General features: G+C 42.8%; 1 protein-coding gene across 3 annotated transcripts in view; it reads left to right on the top strand.

Annotated features, from left to right (window-relative positions):
• MAPRE2 (microtubule associated protein RP/EB family member 2) overlaps positions 1-23,242 on the top strand; it is a 150,791-nt gene that overhangs the window by 89,474 nt on the left and 38,075 nt on the right. For all 3 annotated transcript variants that reach the window (XM_075920733.2, XM_075920732.2, XM_006115378.5), the window contains 2 exons: positions 18,298-18,443; positions 21,984-22,197. In XM_075920733.2, coding sequence (XP_075776848.1) covers positions 18,298-18,443; positions 21,984-22,197 — 360 coding nt within the window. The remainder of the gene's footprint in view (positions 1-18,297; positions 18,444-21,983; positions 22,198-23,242) is intronic.

Here is a 23,242-nt window from a genome sequence, read left to right as displayed (position 1 = left end):
TTATCAGAATTCTCGTCCTACCTTTTCTGTACTTAGCATTAAATGAAATATTGGATTGCAGTAGCTTTCAGATTCTGTCTTTGTATAGGTTTCCAATCTCCCATTTTGTATTTACATTCAGTTAGTGATAGACCAAATTACTTTACATTTATTTACAAATTCAATTTGAGGTTTTAGCTGTGGTTTCCCCCCCCCCCTTGGGCATTCTTCTTCTGCCTAAATTCTCATATTAGGATACCATCATCAGCTCAGTCTTGCTTTGTTTGGTCTGTGCGAGAGTTCTTTGTACAATCCAAAAATCAGTGTCTGAATTATTGACAGTAATTCAGGTTTTTGCAAACACTTCTCATAACATGGACCATAACAGTCTGATGAGCCACTTCTCTTGCTATTTGACTTTTACAAACAGTCTCTTCCCCCACTTCTCTGCCCATGTTGTTAAGGAAAACTCCCATAGCATCTATAGGGATTGTTTACATGGTAAAGTAATATTAAGGAAGCACTTGCTGTATTTTTTTTAGTTGAAAACAAAGAGACAAGCTAGCACCTTGCCAGCTGTCTGTGGACCACCAACAAGGGCAGCATGGACCACAGTTTGAGAACTGTTGATCTAAATTCATTCATGCTAGCATTCTTTTGGCTATGGTACCTTAATGCATTTGCAACCTTCATGCAGCTTAACATCAGTTTCCATAAAATGAGTATTTCTAGAAGACTTCAAAGGGAAGGAGGATGTGGGAAGCTTTGTAACACTTGGAAGCATTTCCAGTTACAGAGCAACTAAGATAACTGGATTTTATCACCTAATATAAAAACTGTAAGGATGCTTTGCTTTTTAAAGAAAAGCATTAAAATTTGTAATGCAGGCTCATGCATTTTCAGTTTGTGCTCATTTTTGGCAATAAAAGCAATCCAAATGCCAGAAAAAGCTAACTATAGAGCCCTTTTTTAAAAAAGGGAATATTATCTACTGTCTGAATGCAAAACATGAAGGCCCTGTTTTGTAGAATGATGAACATCCCTAGCTTCCACTCATGGCCGGTGAAATAATGTCATACATATATTGTAGTAAAGGCATATAGTGTACATCAGAGGCAATTTAAAATATTTTGAATATAAAGAAAATCTACTACGATGACACTGTGTCTTTAGGTAAGATTTTGAGTTCTAAATAATATGTTTCAGTGAAAAGCTTGAGCTGACTTTAATGGAAGGAAGAACAGCTGAAGCCACTGAATTCATTCTTGATTTTTTTCATTGCCGTTAAGAGTTAAGGAGTGGGCTTTAATGGTGTGCATACTACAGAGAAACCAGGATGTTTCTCCATATAGCTGGTTAAATGAATGAAGCTAGGATGGGAAGCAGCAAAGGAAGAGGCTGCTTTTTCAGTTACACAGTATTTGTATTCATCTTGAGTCTTGGATGTGTTTTTTGTCCTTGCTAAGTAGGTCGAGTGCAGCATAGTGTCCCCTGTGCTTTCAAAATGCCTGCTGTAGTAGTGATGTGCCAAAAGGATTGGGTTATAGATGAATTCATCCCTGGAGAATCTAAATTTAGTCTGGAGCTCTCATAATTTAGCTTTGACAACATTAGACAGGGAACATTCTCCAAACACACAAACTCCTTGGGATTCTCTTAACTTTGGGGGTGTGGGTATTTGGTCACTTTTGGTCTTACTCCAAAAAGGTTGGAATTGTTTTGCATTTGATTGTTGAGCTGAATATGAAAACGTGTCTTCAACTACATATGATGTTATAGCATGTCAATCTACTGTCACAATGTTCTCCTAAGGATCTACAGCAACGTAGACTCAGTCCTTGATGCTAAACCAAAAAAACCAAAGTTGTAATTAATTGCCCTCCACGTGGCAGCCTTAGTTCTATGGGGTTTTTTTTAATTCAAATTGAAGGTAGACTCCATTGTCATCTTCATAGGAGGCAGGTTATTTTTATAATGAATAATTATGAATCTTATTTTAAAGATTTTTAATCTGCCTTGGTTTTCCTCCATGGTATTTGCACAACTGATTGGGTTTTTGTTACAGAGTTGCTTATGAATGTATTGCTGCTAGTGTTGAATGTTTGCTCTAAAAGAGCAAAATGCAGGACAATGTAGCACTTTAAAGACTAACAAGACTAAAGTGCTACATTGTCCTGCATTTTGCTTCAGCTACCCCAGACTAACATGGCTACATCTCTATCACTGCTCTAAAAGAGTCATGCAAGGCTCCATGGAAAATAGAGGACGACTTGTGTGTGTACACAATATATTCTACTCCTTGTTTTTAGTGAATGCCAGTCCACATCCTAAAACCAACACACATTTTGAATTTTTATATGATGGCCTTTGTATTCACCAGGATATCTACCAAGTCTTGATCAGGAAACTTATTTCAGGCGGAGAATAGTCTTGTTAATCTGCATTTTCTTTTGCTTGACTGATACAAGTCCCTTCCGCTCTGGGACATTTCTTATCACATTGCAGATAAAATTGTTGGTACTCAAACTGTTGTCTTTGCCAATGTATGGGAGTATGACATCAGAATAGGACAAAAATTAGGTCATTTCAGCAGGGGTCGCTTCTGAAGGTTTTGGACGTGTTGGGAGAATTTTATGCTGCAGTCTGTGCTTTGGATCTTTTGTGTCTCCTGGCTTGTGGAGTCTAGTGGGGAAGTACTAGGTTCTTTGCTGATGAAGATTGTCACCATCTCCTTTGAGTAGGGCAAGATGCCAGTTGCTTTACAGGAAGTACAAATGTTGGTCCTGTATTGAAAGAGAATTTCTTGCTGCTGAGTCTGTCCATCTATTACCAAGTGTTTTCAGCATGCAGACTCCCAGTATGTCCGGGTAGCCAGCTCCCAGTGCACACCAGCTTCTGGGGAGCCACCTTCCTTCTTCTCTCTTCCCCCCCCCCAACCCGAGCCCAGCAGAAGCAGCAGTGCAGAGGGGCAGGCGAGAGCTAGTGCACACAGGGAGCCAGCTTAAGAGCCTGCTCCCCTCATTCACCAGCTCCTGTGCATGCAATTAAAGCCTTTCCCCACCACCAGCACTGCTGCCTCTGTATTAGAGGAAACAGCAGAAGGAGCAGGTTGGAGCCGGTGCATGTGGGGAGTTGGCTTAAAAAATGGTTCCCCATATGCACTGGCTCCCAGAAAGAAGTCTGCCTCCTCCTCACGTGTAAAAATTTCAGAAGCTACACATTTACTTGATTAACACATTTTAACATCCCTAGTGTTAACATAAAGGGAAATGTCAGCTGGGCACTTATGTGGAGAGAGCTCAACGTTTAGGGCACATCTTATTCGCTGTCCTGAAGATCAACTTTTTGACATTCCATTTAGTGAGTCTTGTTAAGACCCATAAATTGAACATTGATGGCAGCTTCAGACGGTACCTGTACTCCTTGAAGTTGTGAGTAGTAAGGGAAACCAATGGGAGTGCTTGCTCCTGTTGGCCTTCTACTGTGGGAATTTTGCCAAGCTCAGCTTAAGGTAAACTGACTCCAGTTTCCTAGAATACGTAGAGTTACATACCGTAAGCTGACCTTCCAGGTCTAGTGTAGACTGGCCTTAGAATCTACTCCTCTAGTGCCTCCATTTGTCTGATGCACACAAATATGTTTACCTTCAGAGTATGCTGTAAAGACCATATTTGTAAATATGGCTGAGAGTGAAGTTTACTTTTTCCCCCACTTGTGGAATCCACAAGTATGTTTTGCTGTCTTGAGGTGGTATACAACAGAAGAATATGCTTGTTTTTGCTTTAATATTTTTCAATGCTATTTTTAATTGATGGAAAAGGATACATAAATACTTGGGTACATGTTACTTAATGTGTTTATTTTAAGCCAGATAAATAAGATTGTGCATGCAATGAAAGCCTGTACTGTGGGACCCTATTAGACCAGTTGTTCTCAGAAAGTTTGGTACGGCTGTGCAGGCAGAAGTGAACATTTCAATGTTGAAGTACTGCAGTTTGCTTAAAAAACAAAGTCAAGGCTATAGTTTGACTTGAAAACATAATTAAAAGATAGGTAGATCCTGTCTGTATGGTGAAACTGAACCACGTTTTAAGGCACTATCATGCTGTATTGAGATCTTGCTACCCCACAGATTCTCAGTGTAAGTGACTTCTTAATGTCTTCCATATGATGGTTAGCATTAGAGGAATATAGTGGATGTTGACAATCTTGTTTAAAGACCATGTGCAGTGCTTCAAGAAGAAGCTTGCAAAGCAGTTACTCACTAAACAGCCACCAGTTTTTTTTTAAACAAGCATTAATAGTAATTCTGCAGAAACTCAGAAGGAATAGTATTTTAAAAGTAAAGCGGCAACTGTGCATATTTATAGTCAATCTACTGTTTTTTCTTCTCATTGTCACTTTTAAAGTCAAATTGCCTTTTATCCATATGAAGCTTTTTCATTACTTGCCCTTTTTTTTAAAGAATAAGTATTCCTCTTCTAGTTTTAGCTTACAATCATCATGGAATGCATTATGTCTAGAGCAAAATGCTTAGAATGAATTTAGACAGGAAAAGATTTAGGGAAAATAAATTCTTTATATTAAATTTAGAATAAGTGTTACTGGTACTTAAGTGTTGAATAAGCACTGCAATTTTTTTAAAACTGAATGCCTGAGGCTAATACACACTGTTAGGATTTGAGGTCTTATAGTCCACAATGTGTTTAATTCAACTGGTCAGTGGATACCTGGACTGCATCAGACAGATTCTTAGACCTATGGGATGGGATTCTCAAAATCACCTATGTGATTTAGAAGCACAAATCTTATTAACTGTCAATGGGACTTGTGCTTCTAAGTCACTTAGGTGCTTTTGATGTGCATTCAGTAACTTCTATTACTCAATGGGGACTGTGTGCATTATAATAAATCCTAACCATATGGATACATTTAACATTACTTTTTCATGCAGCTAGTGGCAGAGATGTTTTAAAAATTCAAAGTGGTCTGAAAGTGCATATGAATAGAAAAAACATCCCATTAGGTCTCTTCAAAACAAACCAAAAATCACTTGCTTTTTCTCAGATTTCTTAGTTAACTAAATCTGATATACAGACTGGAAGCTAATGCTTAGCCTACTCTGTAGCCATTGAAAATAGGATAATCAAAATCATTTTCAGGGAAGCAATTTTAGGAAGTCTAAAAATATGAAAATTATGCCTCAAATTCTGTGTAGCTCTAAAACAGTCACTGCTGTACTCTGCAGGTTTTTTATTCTCACTGAAACTATGATGTCATGCATACTCATTAGATGCTTCCCCTCCCCCAGGATGTGTCCCTTCCCAACAATGCTAACGCCCATAATTTTTATGGACTAAAATTTTTAATGACTAATATCTACAGAATGAATGCTGGGCTTTTTTTTAATGTATTACTTTGTGTGTTCTTTGCCCATTTTCTTTTCACAATAAAGCATAGATTAGATACAAAATTTAAGATGGATAGCTTGTCAGTTTGTCACAACTTCCAATTTTCTGTAACTTGGAGGGGTTTGCATCTCATTTCATTGTTTTTTTCTTTTTCTTTTTTTTTTAATTTATAGATTAGCTGAAAAATCTTTAAAAAAAAAACACCTCTTGAATTCCCAATTTATTTGTAATATATGTGGAGGCACTTAGGCCCAAATTTTTAAAGCCATTTAGGAATTGTTATATTCAGTGTTCTAATATGTAACTGATTTAGGAATCTTCATCTATTTTTAAAAAAGGATTTAAGCTCTTAAGAATCTAAATCCCATCAATTGTTAAAGCTCCTAAGTGCCTAAATCCATTTTGAAAATTGATGTAGGGTCTTAAATAAGGTAGGGGACAGCAATACCTAAATATCTCTAAAAATCTGGATCTTAGGATAAAATTCTTTAAAGCACTTAAGTGTCATTGCCTGAAAACAAGACTCTAGGTATGGTAATACTGACCTAACATCTAAGTGCCTTGAAATCATTGGTATTCACAAAGTATGAGTTAGGTGTCTTAACTCCCTTTATCATAAATGGGGAAGGAAGGATTCCCTCAGTATAGAATTCACAAAAAACATGCTGTGTGACTTCATTTAAGTTAGTCTGAGAGGGGGCCGCACTGAAGGGTGTATACTAAGTTTTCTCCCTCTCTGGAGATCTGTTCTTAAGTTGTAGTGAAGTGCCTCCCTATTCTTGGAATTTTCAGCTACAAACCCTGTCTTGGAGTTGGATACCTATGTCTTTTTTTAGCAAGACAGGAGAAGGGGAAATCTCCCTCAAACTATTAGTTCAGTACATAGGGTACTCGCCTGCAGGGTGGGAGTTTCCAAGTCCTCTCAGCTGAGGTGGAGAAGGGATTTGAACTGGTATCTGCCATTTCTCAGCTGAGTACTCAAACCAGTGTATTGTGTGATATTCTGATGTGGGCGACCCTGAAACTCTCCTGTTTAGGCTGTCCCACTGTGGGTAAATTAATTTTAAAAAGTCATTTGAAGCAGGGAGAATGGATCCGAGGTCTTAGGTGAGAGCCCTAACCACTAGGCTACAGAGTCATTGGCATGATTGCTTGAGCATCTGTGCTCTTCCCCCAGATCCCATGATTCCTTCATTACTCAGTGTGGCTCAGCCTTAACAGGAGAGAGTGAAGAAGGCATGTACATCAGAACATCTTTGAGCCCAATGGTTTAGGCACTCCCCTGAAATGCAACAGATCCCTTCTCCTCATCAGGTAGAGATTAAGGATGTTAAAATGCGGTTAATTGAGAGTTGACTAGTCAATAGACACTTTCGCATTCCTCCTTTGAAATATACAAGAGTCCCTAGCTGACCCTGGGCTCCATGGCTGCCCCTTTGAAAGGCGCACAGGTGGAGTTGCTGTGCAGTGGCTGCCCCTTTGAAAAGCCACCTGGGGGTTTCAAAGTGTCAGTGCTGCTGTGTGGTGCTGCCACTTTGAAATACCCCTGCCACCCCCCATGCTGCCTCTATCTCAGAGGCAGCAAAGGGGGGGGAGGATATTGACTAGTCAAAATACTATCCAATAAGCAAGTCTTTTACATCCTTAGTAGAGATAGGACTTGAATATGGGGTCTCCCATTTCCCAGTTGATTAACCTAAGCATGGAGTTAAGTTATGAGGGAGTTCTTCCTCCTTTTTCCCCTAGCTGGTTTGGGTAAACTTGCCTATAGGGGCCTGGTCGAATAGGTGAAGTCAGATTGTGTTTGGGCCCTGCAGGTGACTTAGGTGGAAAAAGTCCATCTTTCTCTTTTAATGGTATCTGTTAAACTCAGTTGGCTCCTTGGGAAGCTTCACTGCAGGCTCTGCAGTATAAAGCTAAGCTTTATGCTGCAGAGCCCATAGCATGTGCAACCGCTAAGATCATTTTTAGCAGCTACACAGTTACCATATTACATCATTTTTAACACCCCGAGTTAAAATATGTTGACTCTAAGCAACACATCATTTTAGATCAAGTCAGTTCTTTCCTTATTTTTTAGTTACCTGTTCAGGATTTTGTGTTGCCATAGGCTGAGAAGTGACACTGTAAAAAGGCAATGTGATTTCCTCAGTATCAGTTCTGGCGAATGCTGCAATTTTACTATGTCTCCAAATGCAACAGTTGCAGAATTTTCCCCAGGAGTAACAGTATGCATATTAAAATAGGTTTTTTTTTCTGCCAATCCTGCAGCTTTAGAATGGAGTCTGAAAGTAAGGCAGGGTTAGAGCCCTACGAATCTGTATATTATCTGCTTTGTCTGCAGATATCCATATCTATGCATGCTGATATCTGCAGCCCATGTTAGTGGATCGGATGTAGGTAGACATTCCATTACTGATTATGATAGCCCTGTAAAAAGATATTGTAGGCAAAAAATCATACAGTAGAATCATAGACTCCTAGAGCTAGAAGAGACCCCAGGAGGTCATCGAGTCCTGCCCAAAGCAGGACAAACCCTTCAGTGACATCTGTGCAAACCTACTGTCTTCAGTAGGTTTGAACTGTAGGGTTTAATTTTTAATTTAGTTGTAAGGAATTAATATATTGAAAAACTGTCTTGTTTTCATTAACAAGTGATTTCATGTTATCAACTCTTCATTGTATGTTTACCAAGCAAGCTCTGTGACCGCAAAGCCTATCAGCAGTTATCTGACGTTATCATTAAAAATGTCTAAGTCCATTAAAAAGAATTTTCCTCAGGTATACAAACTCCTCAATAAAATCAATCTTTTCTGCTTAACTAACATGTGATGCTCAAATTTAGACTTCAGTTTCAGGACACTGGTATATTTACCTGGCATTTCCTCCCTAGGGGATATCCCACTCCCAAGGATTTTCTTAAAGACTGTCAGTAGTGTTGTGTGGTGGACTTTCTGGCTGTCCCGTTAAAAGTCTAAGCAACAGAGTACCAGGCTCTGTTTAACCCCTGTAATCCTATCAGGCTGGGAACTAGACATGGTCGAGCAGCACTGGGAGAGCAGAACCACTAGGACAGCCAAGAATTGGCAGGGGCTCCATTCATGCAGGTGAGCAGAACCTGTTCATGTGCATCCTAGGGTGAAGGGAATATTTGTGGGGAGAGAAGTTTTCCTGGCTCCTGCTGCAGATGATGAAAAGTGGCAGATAGGAACTGATTAGGCACCCTCAGGACCCGATTGGCCCTAAACGAGGGGATCTGCTGCACCAGGGAAGGTCCCTCCCCTCCTGACCTGTGCTGCCACAGTGTTAGGGCTCCAACGTGCCCCCGCTGCTGCCCCAACCCACAAGGCTCTCCAGATGCCGCCGGCCCTGCTGCTGCCAGGGCAGAGTGCCGTGACTGGAGTTCCACAGCCAGGGCAGAGCTCAGCAGCCACCTGACTCCCGCGACCAGGTCTGTGCAGCTACCTGTCTCCACAGCAGGGGCAGAGCTCAGCAGCTGCCTGGTTCTGCGGCCGGGACTGGAGCTGCGCAGCCAGAGCTGGGGGGCAGAGGGCCAGGGCTGGAGATCCGCAGCTGGGGACAGTGCTTCCTAGCCACTGCTAGCTCCATGGCCACTACTGGGGCCAGAACTCCCCACTGTGCCGCCTTTTCCGCTCCCTCCCCCTCGCAACACACACTGGTTTGCTACTGCACTCCTGCCCTGCCACCAGACCACCCTGTTCCTGGGCTCTGTGGTCTAGGAATATCCATTCACTGCACTCCTGCCTGCCCCCACCTGACGGGAGGTGGGGGGGGGGCAGGCGATCCGCAGGAGTCAGTGCTTGTGGGGAGCTAGCTTTTAAGCCAGGAGGCAGCAGTGGGCTGGGAGTGGGAGCAGGTGGCTCCACAGGAGCCAGCACGCATGGAGAACTGGCTTGAAAGCTGACTCCCTGCATATGCCAGCTCCTGCATTACCTCCTCTGAGGCAGCGGTGGGTTGGTGGTGTACAAGAGCCAGTGCTCAGGGGGATCCAGCTCCCACCTGCCCTCCTATTCCGCTGCTTCTGTGGGAGACAACAAGGAGGGGAGCGTGCAGCTCCATAGAAGCCAGATCCCTGTGGTCACCAGCTCCCATCTCCTTCCCCCTTGTTGCCTCAGTATCAGAGGCAGCAAGGGTGGGTGTAGGTAACCATTAGGATTAACCAACAAGCCCAGGTTTATTGGTTAATTGTCTAAACAGGTCTGTGCTAACTTCCCTAATTTAGCTTATTAAGGACATTTTGTATAAAAAGTCATTAGGTTCTATTTTTACCAATAATCCTGTTGTCTCCAAATGTGCAAATCTCTGTATACATTTAAAAAAAAAAAAAAAAAAAAAAAACCTTTTCCTGCATGATGACAGTGATGTCAGCCCACAGGAAGTTATTTCATCCTGCCACCCCTCTGCCCTCAGCTGTGCATCTCACCCCCTCCTCCTCTCCCGTGGTGGGGGGCAGTGGAAAGACCAGAGAAACCGGTGGATCCTCCCTCTGTCCAGAGTGAGTGAGCAGCCCAAGACTGGCCAGCCCCAGCAGTGCCAAGATGAACTAGGTGCTCAAAACTCTTTCCACCCCGGTGCACTACAGCACTGAGCCTGAGGTGGTACATGGTTCGCCTGCACCTCCGCCCCCCGGCTTGCCCCCACCAGAGGCGGGGCCTGCAGCCTTGGCATGCTTCCTGATGCCACTATCGCAGAGCCCCAAGCCGGAGCCACTACCCGAGGTGGTGGAGTCGGGGCAGGAGCTGGTAGCCCAGCTCATCCTGCTGAAGAGGGAGCAAGTGGGGGAAGGAGAAAGTCCTGAGCCTCCCTGTTCAGGGAAGAAGCGCTCCCCCTCCCAGGCTGGGGGAACAGCAGCGCCTTGTCTAGAGCATTTCCCTATGCTGTCATTGGCCAGAATCTGGCTAATGGGAGCAGTGGGAGGCCGAGCTTTGTACCAGCACGGGGCCTGAAGACAAGTGCCCCCACCCCCTCATGCCCAGAACGTGCTCCCCAACCCTCTCACTTACCTTCCTGCTGAGACCCTGCCCTGCCCCTTCACTCCTGCCCCTTCCCTCCTGGCCAGACACCTACCCTCACCCTGCTCCTACCCTGCACCCCCAGCCCCCTCACTCACATTCCTGCTGAGACCCCACCCCCAGCCTAGTCCTGCCCCCAACCTGCTCCTGCTCCCCTTCCCCCCTGCCAGACCTCACACCCTCTGTCCCTCCTGCATCCCCTTCCCACTCACTGGCAGCTCTGTCCCACACACTGAAACCTTCATTTTTGGCCCTGCCCCAGAGAATAGTAGGCCCACAAAATCCACTAACCCTAGAATCCCAGAAGAGTTAATTTGGCCTGAGGCTGGTGCTGTTGCAGCTCAGCCCTCCCTGGTGGCGGAGGTGGGATAAGAGCCAGGGATGTGTGTTCCCAGCAGCTGGGGGGGCGGGGGGTGAGAGTCTGGGGCTTGTGCAACTGCTGGCCCTCCCTGGCAGCTCGGGGGGGAGGGAAGGGGAGGCAGGGGAAGAGCCAGGCCTGCCTACCCCACAGACATGGGGTTGGTGAGTGTAGTAAGCAGGGGACATTCCTTCCTCCCCTCTCTGCCCCCGCTCCCCATTTACTACTTAATTGCACCGACATTGTCATTCAGTGTTGAGATAGGCTTGGTGCAATTATTATTAGTGATAGTGTTTCACCCTTTAATGCAGTTTCATGTGATTCATATTAAAAACAGCAGCTCGTATCCCATTGTGTTAGTGAAAGTGAGGGATTGACCCTTTTGAAATGCCGTAAATCCCAGAATACAAAATTCTGGGCCATATTAAAGATAAGAAAGCTCCCACCTGCAGGTGTTTCTTGTGGGAGGAGAATGGGGGGGGCGGAGAGGAGGAGAAGAGCAAAAGGGAATCTGGATGTGCTAAGCTGAAGGCAAAGCAATTTACAGTAAACTTCCAATAATCCGGCACCTTTAGTACCCAGGGAGTGGCAGATTATCAGATATGCCGGACTATCGGAAGTGGGGGGCTATGAGGAGTGTGGGGTGAGGTGGGAGGGATGGGGGGGCGGCGCTGCAGGGCCAACCCAGCAGCACCCCAGCTGCTCTGCTCCAGGCATCCCCAAGTCAGCCGCTGCTGAAACTGACCAGCGGCTGACTCGGATAAGCCCGGGGCAGAGCAGCTCCAATTGTCCGGCTGCCTGGAGCACTTCCGGGTTCCAGGGGGTGCCGGACTATCAGGAGTGCTGGACCACTGGATGCCGGACAACTGGAGTTTTACTGTATCAACGAAATGACTATGCAACTTGGAAAACGATTATGAAGAACTACCACTTCCTACTATTTTAACTGTAGATCTGATTATAAATATACAGTCAGCAGCAAATGTCAGCCTTAGTATTGCACATATTGAAATGTTTTAATTTAAATTTAATCATTTGACACTTATATGATAAGCAGTTCTTTTTCTAGGCCTTTCTTCATTCTGCTGCAGAATCCAGTTCCCTCCCCTCCTACTGTTGTACTCATCCTATTTAGCATTGTGAGTGTCGTCCTGTCATTTACATTTCAGGCATGTTGTGTAGTAATCTTTGTACAGGAAACCAAGAACAAGCTGTTAGTGTAAAGAGCCGGCTGGTAGAGCAACTCAGCACACACATCCATGCCAAATTATGAAGACTTAGTGATGTTTGGCTTTTTATATCTTAATCACAATGGAATTTTATCTCTGAGAGAAGGAAAGTATTATTCACAAATGTCCCATGGGCCTAAAGTAGTAGTATTTTGGCATGTTAGCCTGATTCAGGGTTACAGAAACCCATCAATTGTAACTTCACTGTATGGGAAACTAGTTATTTTCTTCTAAATATAAATACTTAAAACAAATTAACTTCAAGTGTCTTTCTGCCAGCTGTATACAATAAGAAGTGCAGGCATTACTGCTATGTATAAAAAGCAGTTGTTTGGTATGCCATTTAATTTTAAAATGTGCATATAGTTTCTACATACTAACTGGGTCAAAAGTAGTGCCTATGCTTACAAATACTTTCTGTAATCTAGCCTCAGAATATTTAAAAAGTCAATGACCAAATCAGTATGCCAGAACAACTAAAATAAGATTTACATAGTAATTGTTTAATACTTTTTTATTCCATCATTGGTGCATCTACAAAATTCAATAACCTCTCTTGCTGTATTGTTGATTATAATTGCATTTAAAAAAGAGGTGCTCCTGGAAATAATATTGTCAAAAAATAAGATTATAGTAGGGATGAGTGGAGGCAGATTAACCATGAGAGATGACCGTTCTGAGGCACTTGTGGCTGGACTGAGACTGAGTAACCATGAGAGACTGTTCTATTATGGCTGTGGCTGTACTGTTTTCAAGATCCACTTTCGTGCTTCCTTAATGAGAGGAGACACGTTAAAGAAGGTTTAGTTTTTTAAGATAAAATAAATAAGAGAAATCTGCTGTAGGAACCTCATGTATGTACATTACACAATAGCTATTCTATTAAAATACAGTTTCATTGTTAAAGCTTTCAGAGCATTAAAGGGACATAGTTAACTTAAACTAGTCAATATCAGAGTTAATATTTGACTACAGGTTGAACCTCCCTTGCCCAGCACTCTCAGAACCTGACCAGTCCCAAATGAGGGAATTTGCCAGATCAGGGGAGGTCCCCTGACACCAGCCTCCCAGGATGCATCCCCTCCCTGCAACTGGCTCTGCTTTGGCCCCACTGCCACTGGGCTTCAGCCTGCAGGGCTTGGACTTGGGCTCCAGCCCACCAGGGCTCCCTGGGGATGGAACTCCCCAGCCACCATGGCCCCACTTCTCCCCCGCCTTACTGGGAATTCCCAGGAACAGGACTTGCTGACTGCCCCGCTTCTGCCGTGCTCTGCTGGGGATCCCTGGGGATGGGGCTTGCCAGCTGCCTTGCTTTTGCTGTGCTCTCCTGGGGATCCCCAGGACGGGGCTTGTCCTGCTTTTGCCACTGGCTGCCCTGCTACTGCCCTGCCCAGTACTGGACTTGCCAGTCCCTCTGCTATCCTGCCCAATCAAGGCTCCCCTGGGGATGGGGCTCACTGGTCCCGCTGACCAGTGCCCCCAGCAGGTTTGCACGCCAGGGTGCCAAACCACAGATGTTGTCAGACCAGAGAGCCCCGGATTTCAGAGGTTCACCCTGTACTTTTATCTGCCCTTAAGTCCTCTCTGTGGGAAAGTGACTAAAGTAACTAGGCACACAGATCAAATAATAATCTGTGGTATAACACTGTGCTGGGATGCAAAGGGACCTAGAATGCATCCTTACTACTTGTGTTATCCACAAGACAGCAGTGTTCACAGTGCTCAGGGTATATAGCCCCTAGCTATGTAAGAGATCTCCTCTTGACACTTGTCCTGACACATTTGAGCTCTGACACCACTATTCTTTCTAGAGTTCATATCATCCATCAGCCGGTGATTGTGATTTGATGTAAGTTAATCTTTGACTTCAAATTTGGCCTGTCCTATTCCACTTTTGTATTGATTACTTTAATGAAACTTACTGTAGAGGGAATAGTCTGAGAGCAAACCTTGCTGTGATCAGAGATCACAGTTCAGGTCAGTACTTTAATATGGATGTATTCAGGGTTTCTGGCAGATGAGTATTTCACAGAATCCCCTACAGCAGGGGTGGATAACTTTCACCGAGGGGCGGGGGGGGGGGGGGGGGCACCTGGTCACAGGCTGGCTCCAGGTCCCATGGAAGTTGTGGGGCCTTGGGTAGGAGGAGTGGGGCTAGGGGCTACATTAAGAGAGCAACGGACAGACTGACACACATTGAGTATGTGTTGTCCAGATACTGGGCAAGTGTGTTGCAGTGACCCAGCCAGTGCACGCACACATCCAGTATGTTTGAGAGAAGTCATACTCTTAAGACTGAGAAAGCTGGCCTGTTCTGTTGCCTCCTACAGGGTCCCAGGGACATCCTGACTTCAGCACTTTTTTCCAGTCTCTCCCCCTTTTCCTCCCTCCCCCCCCCCCCCCCCCCACACACACACTGCACAGCTAGCAGGAGAATCCTGGGAGCAGCTCTGCTGCAGGACAGAGAAAAGGGGGGAGAGGGGGAGCTGAACACATGCTGCAGGATGTAAGTACGAATGCTCTGCTAATCAGCTAGGCAGGCCAAAGAGAAATGCTTGGTGGGCCATATCCAGCACCCAGGCCTGATTTTTTTTTACCCACCCCTGTCCCTACTGGCTGACATAAAATACCGGAAAACTGCCAACTGAGAGGGAGAAGAGAAGAGAACAGAGGATAGTTTCATCACAAGGTTTTAAAAGCTAGTAAGCCACTTCCCAGGGGATGCAAAAGGAGTCTGTTACCAAGCAGAAACACTAAAAGATGACATTGCAAACACATGTATACTTACAAAGTGGCAGTTAGAGATAAAGTTGTGAATATGTTTAACATAAGCAGTTGTGTAATGACCAGTGTCTCTTGACGATCAGGAATTAGAGTACAAGCTTATATATGGGAAAAGGGTCTGGAGAGAGAGAGAGTTTGAGCAAGTTCCTTTTCTATTATGAATTGGTTACATAACTGACCCCTTAGGTCACATATAGAGTGATCGCTTTGTTCAGTCTATCGGGCCACATCCTCAAAGGAAATCTGCACAGAATTTCCAAAAGACGAGCTGGCAGCTTAAATTCAAAATGTTGCTAGATACTAAAAATCTCATGCTTTCAAAAAAGACACTCGTCTTCATTTTTTTTCAACAATCTGTACCCCTAATCCCCTCCCTCTTTTTAGCGTACGACTACATGTGTTTAGTGGGCCACTTCACATTGAATGGTTCCTTAGAATATGTGCTAACTACTTATACTAAACTAGCTATTCAATATAGTATTTAGCTGTAACACACTAGGGATGTAAATAGGGAAGCGGTACCTGGGAGCAGCCTATGGCCGACCAGAGTTGGAGTGCTGCGCCAGCCCCACTTCCATGTGGAGCTGCCAAATCCCAGCCCACATGGAGCCAGCAGCCCTGCCGGCCCCATGCGGAGGCCAGAAGCAGCTGGGCTGGAGCAGACTCCCCACCCAGCCCCTCTTTAATCAGTTAACTAGTTAAATACTACATTGAACCAGTTAACTAATTAAATGGTATTTTACATCCCTATGACACACTCAGTATATTTCCCAGACCTGAAGAAGAGATCTGTGTAGCTTAAAAGCCTCTCTCTCTCTCTCTCTCTCTCTCTCAGTAAGAGAAGTTAGTCTAATCAAAAATATTTTCTCCCACCTTGTGTCTCTAATTTCGTGGGATTGACATGGCTAGACCAACACTTCATTTTAGTTAAATCCACACTGTAATAAATAAATACACTATAAAAAAGTCAAGCCATAGACTACAGGCAGTCCCTGAGTTACGAACAGAACCCTCCCTCTCCCTGGTCTCCAGCAGACCAGGGAGAGGAAGCAAAGCGGTGGAACACGCGGGCAGCGGACAGCCCAGACGCATCTGGGCTGTCCGCTGCCCGCGTGTTCTGCCGCTTTGCTCCCCGTCCCCCTGGTCTGCAGACCAGGGGAACGGGGAGCAAAGCAGAGCAAAGCCGCGGAGCCTGGGGTTCTTAAGTTGAATCTGTATGTAAGTCAGAACTGGTGTCCAGATTCAGCCGCTGTTGAAACTGATCAGTTTCAGCAGCGGCTGAATCTGGACGCCAGTTCCAACTTACATACAGATTCAACTTAAGAACAAACCTACAGTCCCTATCTTGTACGTAACCCGGGGACTGCCTGTACTGTAAGACTCTACTCATTTTTCTTTTTCAGCAGTAATATTTCACGTACTTTCTGTTGGCGGGCATTTATTTATTAGTCCTCATGCAATGTAAATGTAAGCTATGTGCAATTCATCTGCTTTACAAAGCTTTCTGTATGGTAATGCACTTGTAATATCTGAGATTTTTAACTTGCCACAAGATTCTTTTTCTATAGGGATTCTTTATTTTATAACGTAAGTACATCAAAACCATTGCAAGTAGCTAAGTAAAATGTCAACAATTTCAAGCTCTAAGTCTTGGCTGTTGTCACAGCCTTGACAAAGTCACATGAAAGCCTCATTCATAACTTATGAAACTCGTTTTACTGTGACTCGAGTTCAAACTCTTGTTTTGTTTTATTTTCTGGAAGACAGCCTCTGCCATGTAATGGTTGACTGAATATAGATAAAATAGGCCTTCTAGAACATGTTTGAGGCATATTGATGGAAAAGTGTGGTGCACTTCAACTGTAGCTATCTGTCCTGTGGCTAAAGAGAGGACAATCTAGGATCTAACACCTATCAGTTTGCAAAACTTCTCACAATTGTCAACACTTGGATTAAAAAAATATTTGTGACACAATGAGCCCAATTGTCAAATGCAGAAACCCAAGTTGTGCCTGTCAGACCTGCCCCAAACGTCTGTGCAGGGGCAGATGAGGACTTTGCGGGGCCCAGGGCAGCACAATTTCGCGGGGCCCCCCCTTTGACACGGCGCATGCGCGGTGGTGCCACGGCGCATGCACGGGGCTTCTTGAAGCGTGGGGCCCGGGGCGGCTACCCTGCTTGCCCTGCCCTATATCCGCCCCTGCATCTGTGATTTGATTAAAATAGCCGTTTTGAGAATATAAAACTTTATTTGTAAATAACATTTAATGTGATAACCTGACGTACATTCACAGGTATGGTGCTTGATCTTATACACATCAGAACATTGGCCTTCAAATTTGCTAATATGGTGGAATACTATAGAGTAGAGGACATCATTGTTCCACTAAGAAATTTAATTTTCTTTTCACATTCCTCCCTTCCCCCATACACCAATTTCCCTTCCTCACATTTTTAACACTTATCACTAGAATGTCATGACGTTTTCATGTCCTGATAGTGAAAAGATTCCCTCCCATCCCCATGATGGTGCTGCTGTGACATAAGGATCTTTTGAGGGCAATGTCGAGAGGCGGAACAAAGTGCTACCTACATACTCCTAATTATTTCACCGTTTAAAAAAAAAAAAATCTACACATTTGTATAGTTGCATATTTTTATACTCTGTGGTTGGCATCTAAATTTACTGAACCCTCATGTTAAATTTAGTAACTCTGTTATTGTGAAATAATTAAAACTGGCAGCACTAAGAGGAGCCCAGTATCTGAAGGCAGTGGGGTGACTGCATGTCTCCTTATCCAAATCTTTTCTTTGAGCTTTAGGGATGAAAAATTGCTTGGTGGTTTTTTGTTTTGTTTGTTTGCTTGCTTTTTGTTTTGGGAAAAGTGGGCAAGGAGAAATGGCTTTCGATGCCAGAATTCTTGAAACGCTTATTTTCAGCCTATATTTGTCACTCTCATTTTTGCCATGTCTCATTTTAAATCCCTATTTGATGAGAATACATGTAAGATGAGCTGAGAACTGAGCAAACTCCCCTCTATCTTAGTGTCATTGATTTCTTTGGTTCCAGGAAATGAAAATCTTTTCCCCGTTTCCAACTTTGGGAAGTCGTGGGGGTCTGAAGACATTTGTTAAGAGACTTCCATTGAAACTGATAGCTAGGGACTTTATTACTTGCTACACAGACACACGGTTTCCAGGGATTCTACATCAGAATACCAGTGGTAAATGGAAAAATGATTTTTCATTGCCTCAGTCATGGTCATCCTTTAGATGTTACACAACAGTGCTTGGTGCATCCAGACTGAATGATGATAATATAGATATTAATAGGCCACTTACACTATTCAGCATGCGGTGGACAGATAGGCGTTTGGTACATGGCACTAGAAATGAATTACAGGAGTCATTATTAAGCCTGGTTACTTCTTTTCTGACTATAAATGTCACTTAGTTATAGCTGGATGCATTAAGATTAATGTCAATGCATTTTCTTGTTATAGGAGCAGCTTACTGCCAGTTCATGGACATGTTGTTCCCAGGGTGCATTAGCTTGAAGAAAGTAAAATTTCAGGCAAAGCTGGAGCATGAATATATTCACAATTTCAAACTTCTGCAAGCATCATTTAAAAGAATGAATGTGGATAAGGTATGTTTTCAATATTTAACCATACTAATATCATATTAATGTTTTACCAGACTGTCTTCTGTATTGGATAGTGTACAATGAACATTAGGAGCTAAAATAAAAAATATCCAGACCCAGACAGTTTCAGACTTGACTTAGCCTTAATTAGACATCCCAGCTCTGTATTTAAATGCCCTCACCCATTTTAGAAGTCAAAATGCCAGTATTTGGGTACAAAAAGAGAAATGCTCAAGATGAAAAATTGGGCCCCTAATAGTTAATTGATAAGGAATCAAAGGGCCACTTGTTAGATCCCCAAGTTCACCAGAGGGCTTCATAATAAAATGCTATCCTCTGGAAGATCTTTAAAATTAAGTACTAGGATCCTCCTAATTTCAGAGGATCACCACAATTTCACATGTGGTGTCACCGAGAATTCACAATACAGGTAAGCAACAAGTATTCTGTATCTGTTGTTGACTGAAAACTACTTATTCAAGGTAGGATGAGGACTAGTTCTACATTTTAAATCATTGGAACAAGTTTCCAAATTATGGAGAAGCCACCATGTTGCTTGGTAAATTAAATTAAGATTGGCTGTCTGTCTTTAAATAAATAAACTAGCTCACCCACAAGATATGGGCTTGATGCAAAAATTGTGTGAAGTTCTATGGCCCATAATGCAGGAGTTCAGAGAAGATGATAATACTAGTCCCTTCTAGCCTTCAAGCATAGGAAACCATTCAATCTATACAGAATTTACTTTGACTATTACCTCTGAACAAATCAAACCATGCCTTTGCGTTTCTTAAAGGAAGAAAACTTATAAAATATGTACAGCATTTTATCTAATCCAGTACACTTTCCTAACAAATACACATTTTGAAGCTTTTCAGTGTTTTTCTTTGTTACATTTCTCAATTGTTGTGTATTGTTTGTTCTGTAAAGCTAAATGTCTTAACTCTCTTCTCTCTGACTTTAATCAACAATGTTGACCCAGTGTTCCCCACACTACTTTCTTCCCCTTGATATAATCAAGTTCATATTCTATGTGCAGATAAGATTCTATCCTAGATTTCACTCAGACTAAATACAAAGTCGAATAAATTTAATTTTCTCAAAACATCAGTTTGCCCAGTTTGTGTGTACAGTAGCAATATGAGAATCTAAGCAGATTAAATAAAAATAAACTCATTAAAAATGCTGTCGTGCTTTCTGTTCTGTGTATATGAAATGGCTATATTTGTAATAATTTATTTGGGGGAGGGAAGGTTCTATACCTGCTTTTAACCTCTTTATTCCAAATCTTAAATAGTTTTAAAAAGTGCTGTTTTATGAATAAATGATATAGGACAATTTTAATACTAATTCATTATTATCACAATGCTTCAGTTGCTTCTATTTAAAACAGATTCTTTCAGCACAGCATTGAAAAGCCTAATAAAGTTGACTGTCAGTTCTTTCTTTATAGGGAACAAACCCATTGTTTCAGTGCATCATTAAAAATACAAGCATAACAAACTTAAGGGGTTATTGTACAACATGTCACATGATCTGTGGAGTACTGTACAGGCTAGCTCTTAACTTTTTTCAAAACACTGTGGTGCCGCTTAAGCCTTGAAATTTCCACTCCTCCTTAGGCTCTGGGAGCCCCTTTTCCAGTTGAAGATTGGAGTCTCTTCTGATTCATTCAACTTCCTGAACTGTTAATTGTTGCTAAAGAAGCCAGGGTGGCACTCCCGGCATTCCTTATTAACCCACTTTGAAACTGGAAATGGTATTTGAATCCTGGTCTTGCTAAGAATGTTCAGGAGTGGATAGTTGGCTAATCGTATAGTCGATACAATTTGTATCAACTACACGATAAGTTGATAAGGGGAGGCATGCTGCAGAGCCACAGCGGGAGTAGCTTCTGGAGCCAGCATGATCCGGGAGTGAACACTCCCAGCTTGCTCTGGGTCCAGGACACTGTGGCTCTGAATTTTAAATGCAGAGCTGCCATGGTCCTGGACCAGCATGAGCTGAAACTGATAGGTCCCAGTTCACGCCAGGTCCAGCAGCCCCTGTCTGCAGCCAGCCCAGGCTGACTTCAACTAGGGCTGCTTCACAGCAGCCTCCACTACTTTTTCCCCTCCCCTTCCCGCCGCCTCTGATAGAGAAGGGTGATCAATTGTATTCATAGCCACTGAGGGTAAAATGAGAAGTAATTGAATTAGTGTTAAGAAAGGGATATTTAGGTTAGATATTAGTGAGCTCTTTTGAACTGTAAATATAGCTAAAAACTGGAACAGATTATCAAGAGAGGCTGTGGAATCCTTATTGCAGTACTACATGTTTTTAAGAACAGGTCAAAGAAATGTCTGCCAAGGATGGTTTAGGTACATTTAATCCTATCTCAGGATAATGGGGGCAACTAGATGATATCTTGAGGTCTCTTTAAGCTTTACATTTCTGATACTTTTTGCTGAGTATGTCTACAAAATTCTCAGAACTAATAATGCTTAAATAAGAATGAATATTAGACAAACCTGAGATTGTGGTTCCAGACAGTGCACACACAGGGCAGTGTGAAAGAACATTCCCTGAGTTTTCTGACAGCTCCTTACATGCCTACTGTCTTTGCTTTTTGAAGGAATTGTTCATTGTTACATTGAATGAAATACGTTAATTAAAAAATAACAGATTCCCTGTTGCTTGTTGTTGTTAAAGATGACCATAGTTTCAGATTGACTACATGGAACCCACTAGTCGCTCAAAACTAAAAGAAGTGCATCTGAGGAAGAGCAGTTGCAAGGCTTATGTAGAATGATATAGGTCTGCAAAGGTCTAATTTTAAAAACCAAACTTGAATAGCTCATGGCTGCCCAAATTCGAGTGTCAAGTTGTTTTCAGACCTGATCTAATCCTAATCTGACATTCCTCTCCATCTTCACAATGTGTGTCAACATTACCTCCATCTCATGGTTGAGGTTTGGCCTGATGGCGGCAGGGACTCCCTACACCCTGTGCCCACAATCCATCTCCCTTTACCTCCTGGGATGATGTGTCTGCAATGTCTGCAGATGGCTGCCGTCTTCTCCCACCTCACTGCACTGTGTGTGCTACAGCATGATAGGCATTACAGTTCCTCAGCATACTCAATCCATGGTACATGCAGTTCAGCAAGACCATGGCTAACAGGAGCAGGGCACTCAGCAGCCTTCACTGCTTTGCCTCACTGGCCCCCCATGGACAGGAGATGTTGGGCTGTTTTCAGACCTGAGCTGAACCTGCCACTTGCAGACTGGTCCCCTGGGGCTTGGGTCAGGTTGCAAGACTCTGTACTTCGGCATCTTTTAGAAGGTCATTGATAGTTGTTGCTCATGGAAAAATAGTGCTAGGAAATGCATATTTAAAGGGGCTTATATATAAACCACAAACACAGCTGAGAAGATTTTAACTATAACTCTAAATCCAGAATGATGCAGGAGATACCACATTGATAGTTAACTTGTTAGATAATCTGAGAACTGTGCATGTACTAGCAACACAATGTCACTGGAACCTTTGACCATTTTACAGGTGATTCCAGTGGAGAAATTGGTGAAAGGGCGCTTCCAAGACAACTTAGATTTCATCCAATGGTTCAAGAAGTTTTTTGATGCTAACTATGATGGTAAAGAGTATGATCCTGTGGAGGCTCGACAAGGACAAGATGCTCTTCCCCCACCGGATCCTGGTGAACAGATCTTTAACTTACCAAAAAAGTCACATCATGCAAACTCCCCCACAGCAGGTATTGTAAATCTTGGCAATTTCTGTTCCCTTCTTTACTGGTAATGGTAGAGCAGTGTGTTAATCTAGCAATATTTTAATCTCACAATTATTTGTATATATGTGTGTGTATATACATACTATATGTGTATGGGGTCAAATTAGAAATGACTCTTCAATGGCTTTTTGTTTGCACTTTGCACTATCTGAGTCTCACCATCCTGGATTATATAAATAGACTTTTTGTGGGCATTCATTTTGTTGGTCTGTTCTGACCTTACGCATTACTGACAATTTCCCAATGGCGCCTAATGTTGGAAGCAAAGCCAATTGACTGTCTTGCTGCTGAGCATGGGTGAAACTTTCTTGAATAGTTTAACAAATAGTTCCACATACACACTCATCTTCACAGGAAATTGTTAGCATAGTCTGGTTTTATGGTGACTGGAACACTTCCAAATCCTAAGTGCTGGCCCAAAAAGCAGAAAATTGATTGCTTGTATTTTTTTAATGTGCTGATCATTCAGACAAAATAATCTTCTAAGTGGACCACATACAGTAATATACTATATTTTCAAAGTATCATTGATTTTTTTTTAATATCATTATTACTCAGTGTGTATCTGAAATGGGAATAAGCACCAAAGATCCATTTTATAGTTGTCCCTACATTATTTACAGACATGTGGGTTCACAAACCAGATGCTTTTTTATCACTGGGACTAAACCACAAAGGGACAACAGAAACAGCTTAAAATCCTTTGCGTGTAGTACTTATTGCTTTAATCTGTTTTTCATAGTTTTGAGTAAGTCCTTTTCTAGCCTTCTCTGAAACAAAATCCACACATTGTGTAGAGTCAAATACTCCCTCTTTCCTGAACTTTTCCTTTAATGTGGAAATTAACAACATAAAGTTCAGCTCAAAATTCCACCCTGGACTTAGCTGCTTCTATATTTCTGTCCTCAGTTTGGTCCAAACCCTAGATCTGAGAGATGGAACACTGCATGTGCTCCTCCATTCTCTCCCTTATATCTGTGTTTGGTTGAACCACTCACCTCCATGAATT

This window comes from Pelodiscus sinensis, chromosome 2, assembly GCF_052426305.1.
Source record: "Pelodiscus sinensis isolate ZL-2025 chromosome 2, ASM5242630v1, whole genome shotgun sequence".
Lineage (NCBI taxonomy): Eukaryota > Metazoa > Chordata > Testudines > Trionychidae > Pelodiscus > Pelodiscus sinensis.
The sequence above is the reverse complement of the archived record's forward strand: the minus strand, read 5'-3'. Positions and strand labels throughout refer to the sequence as shown.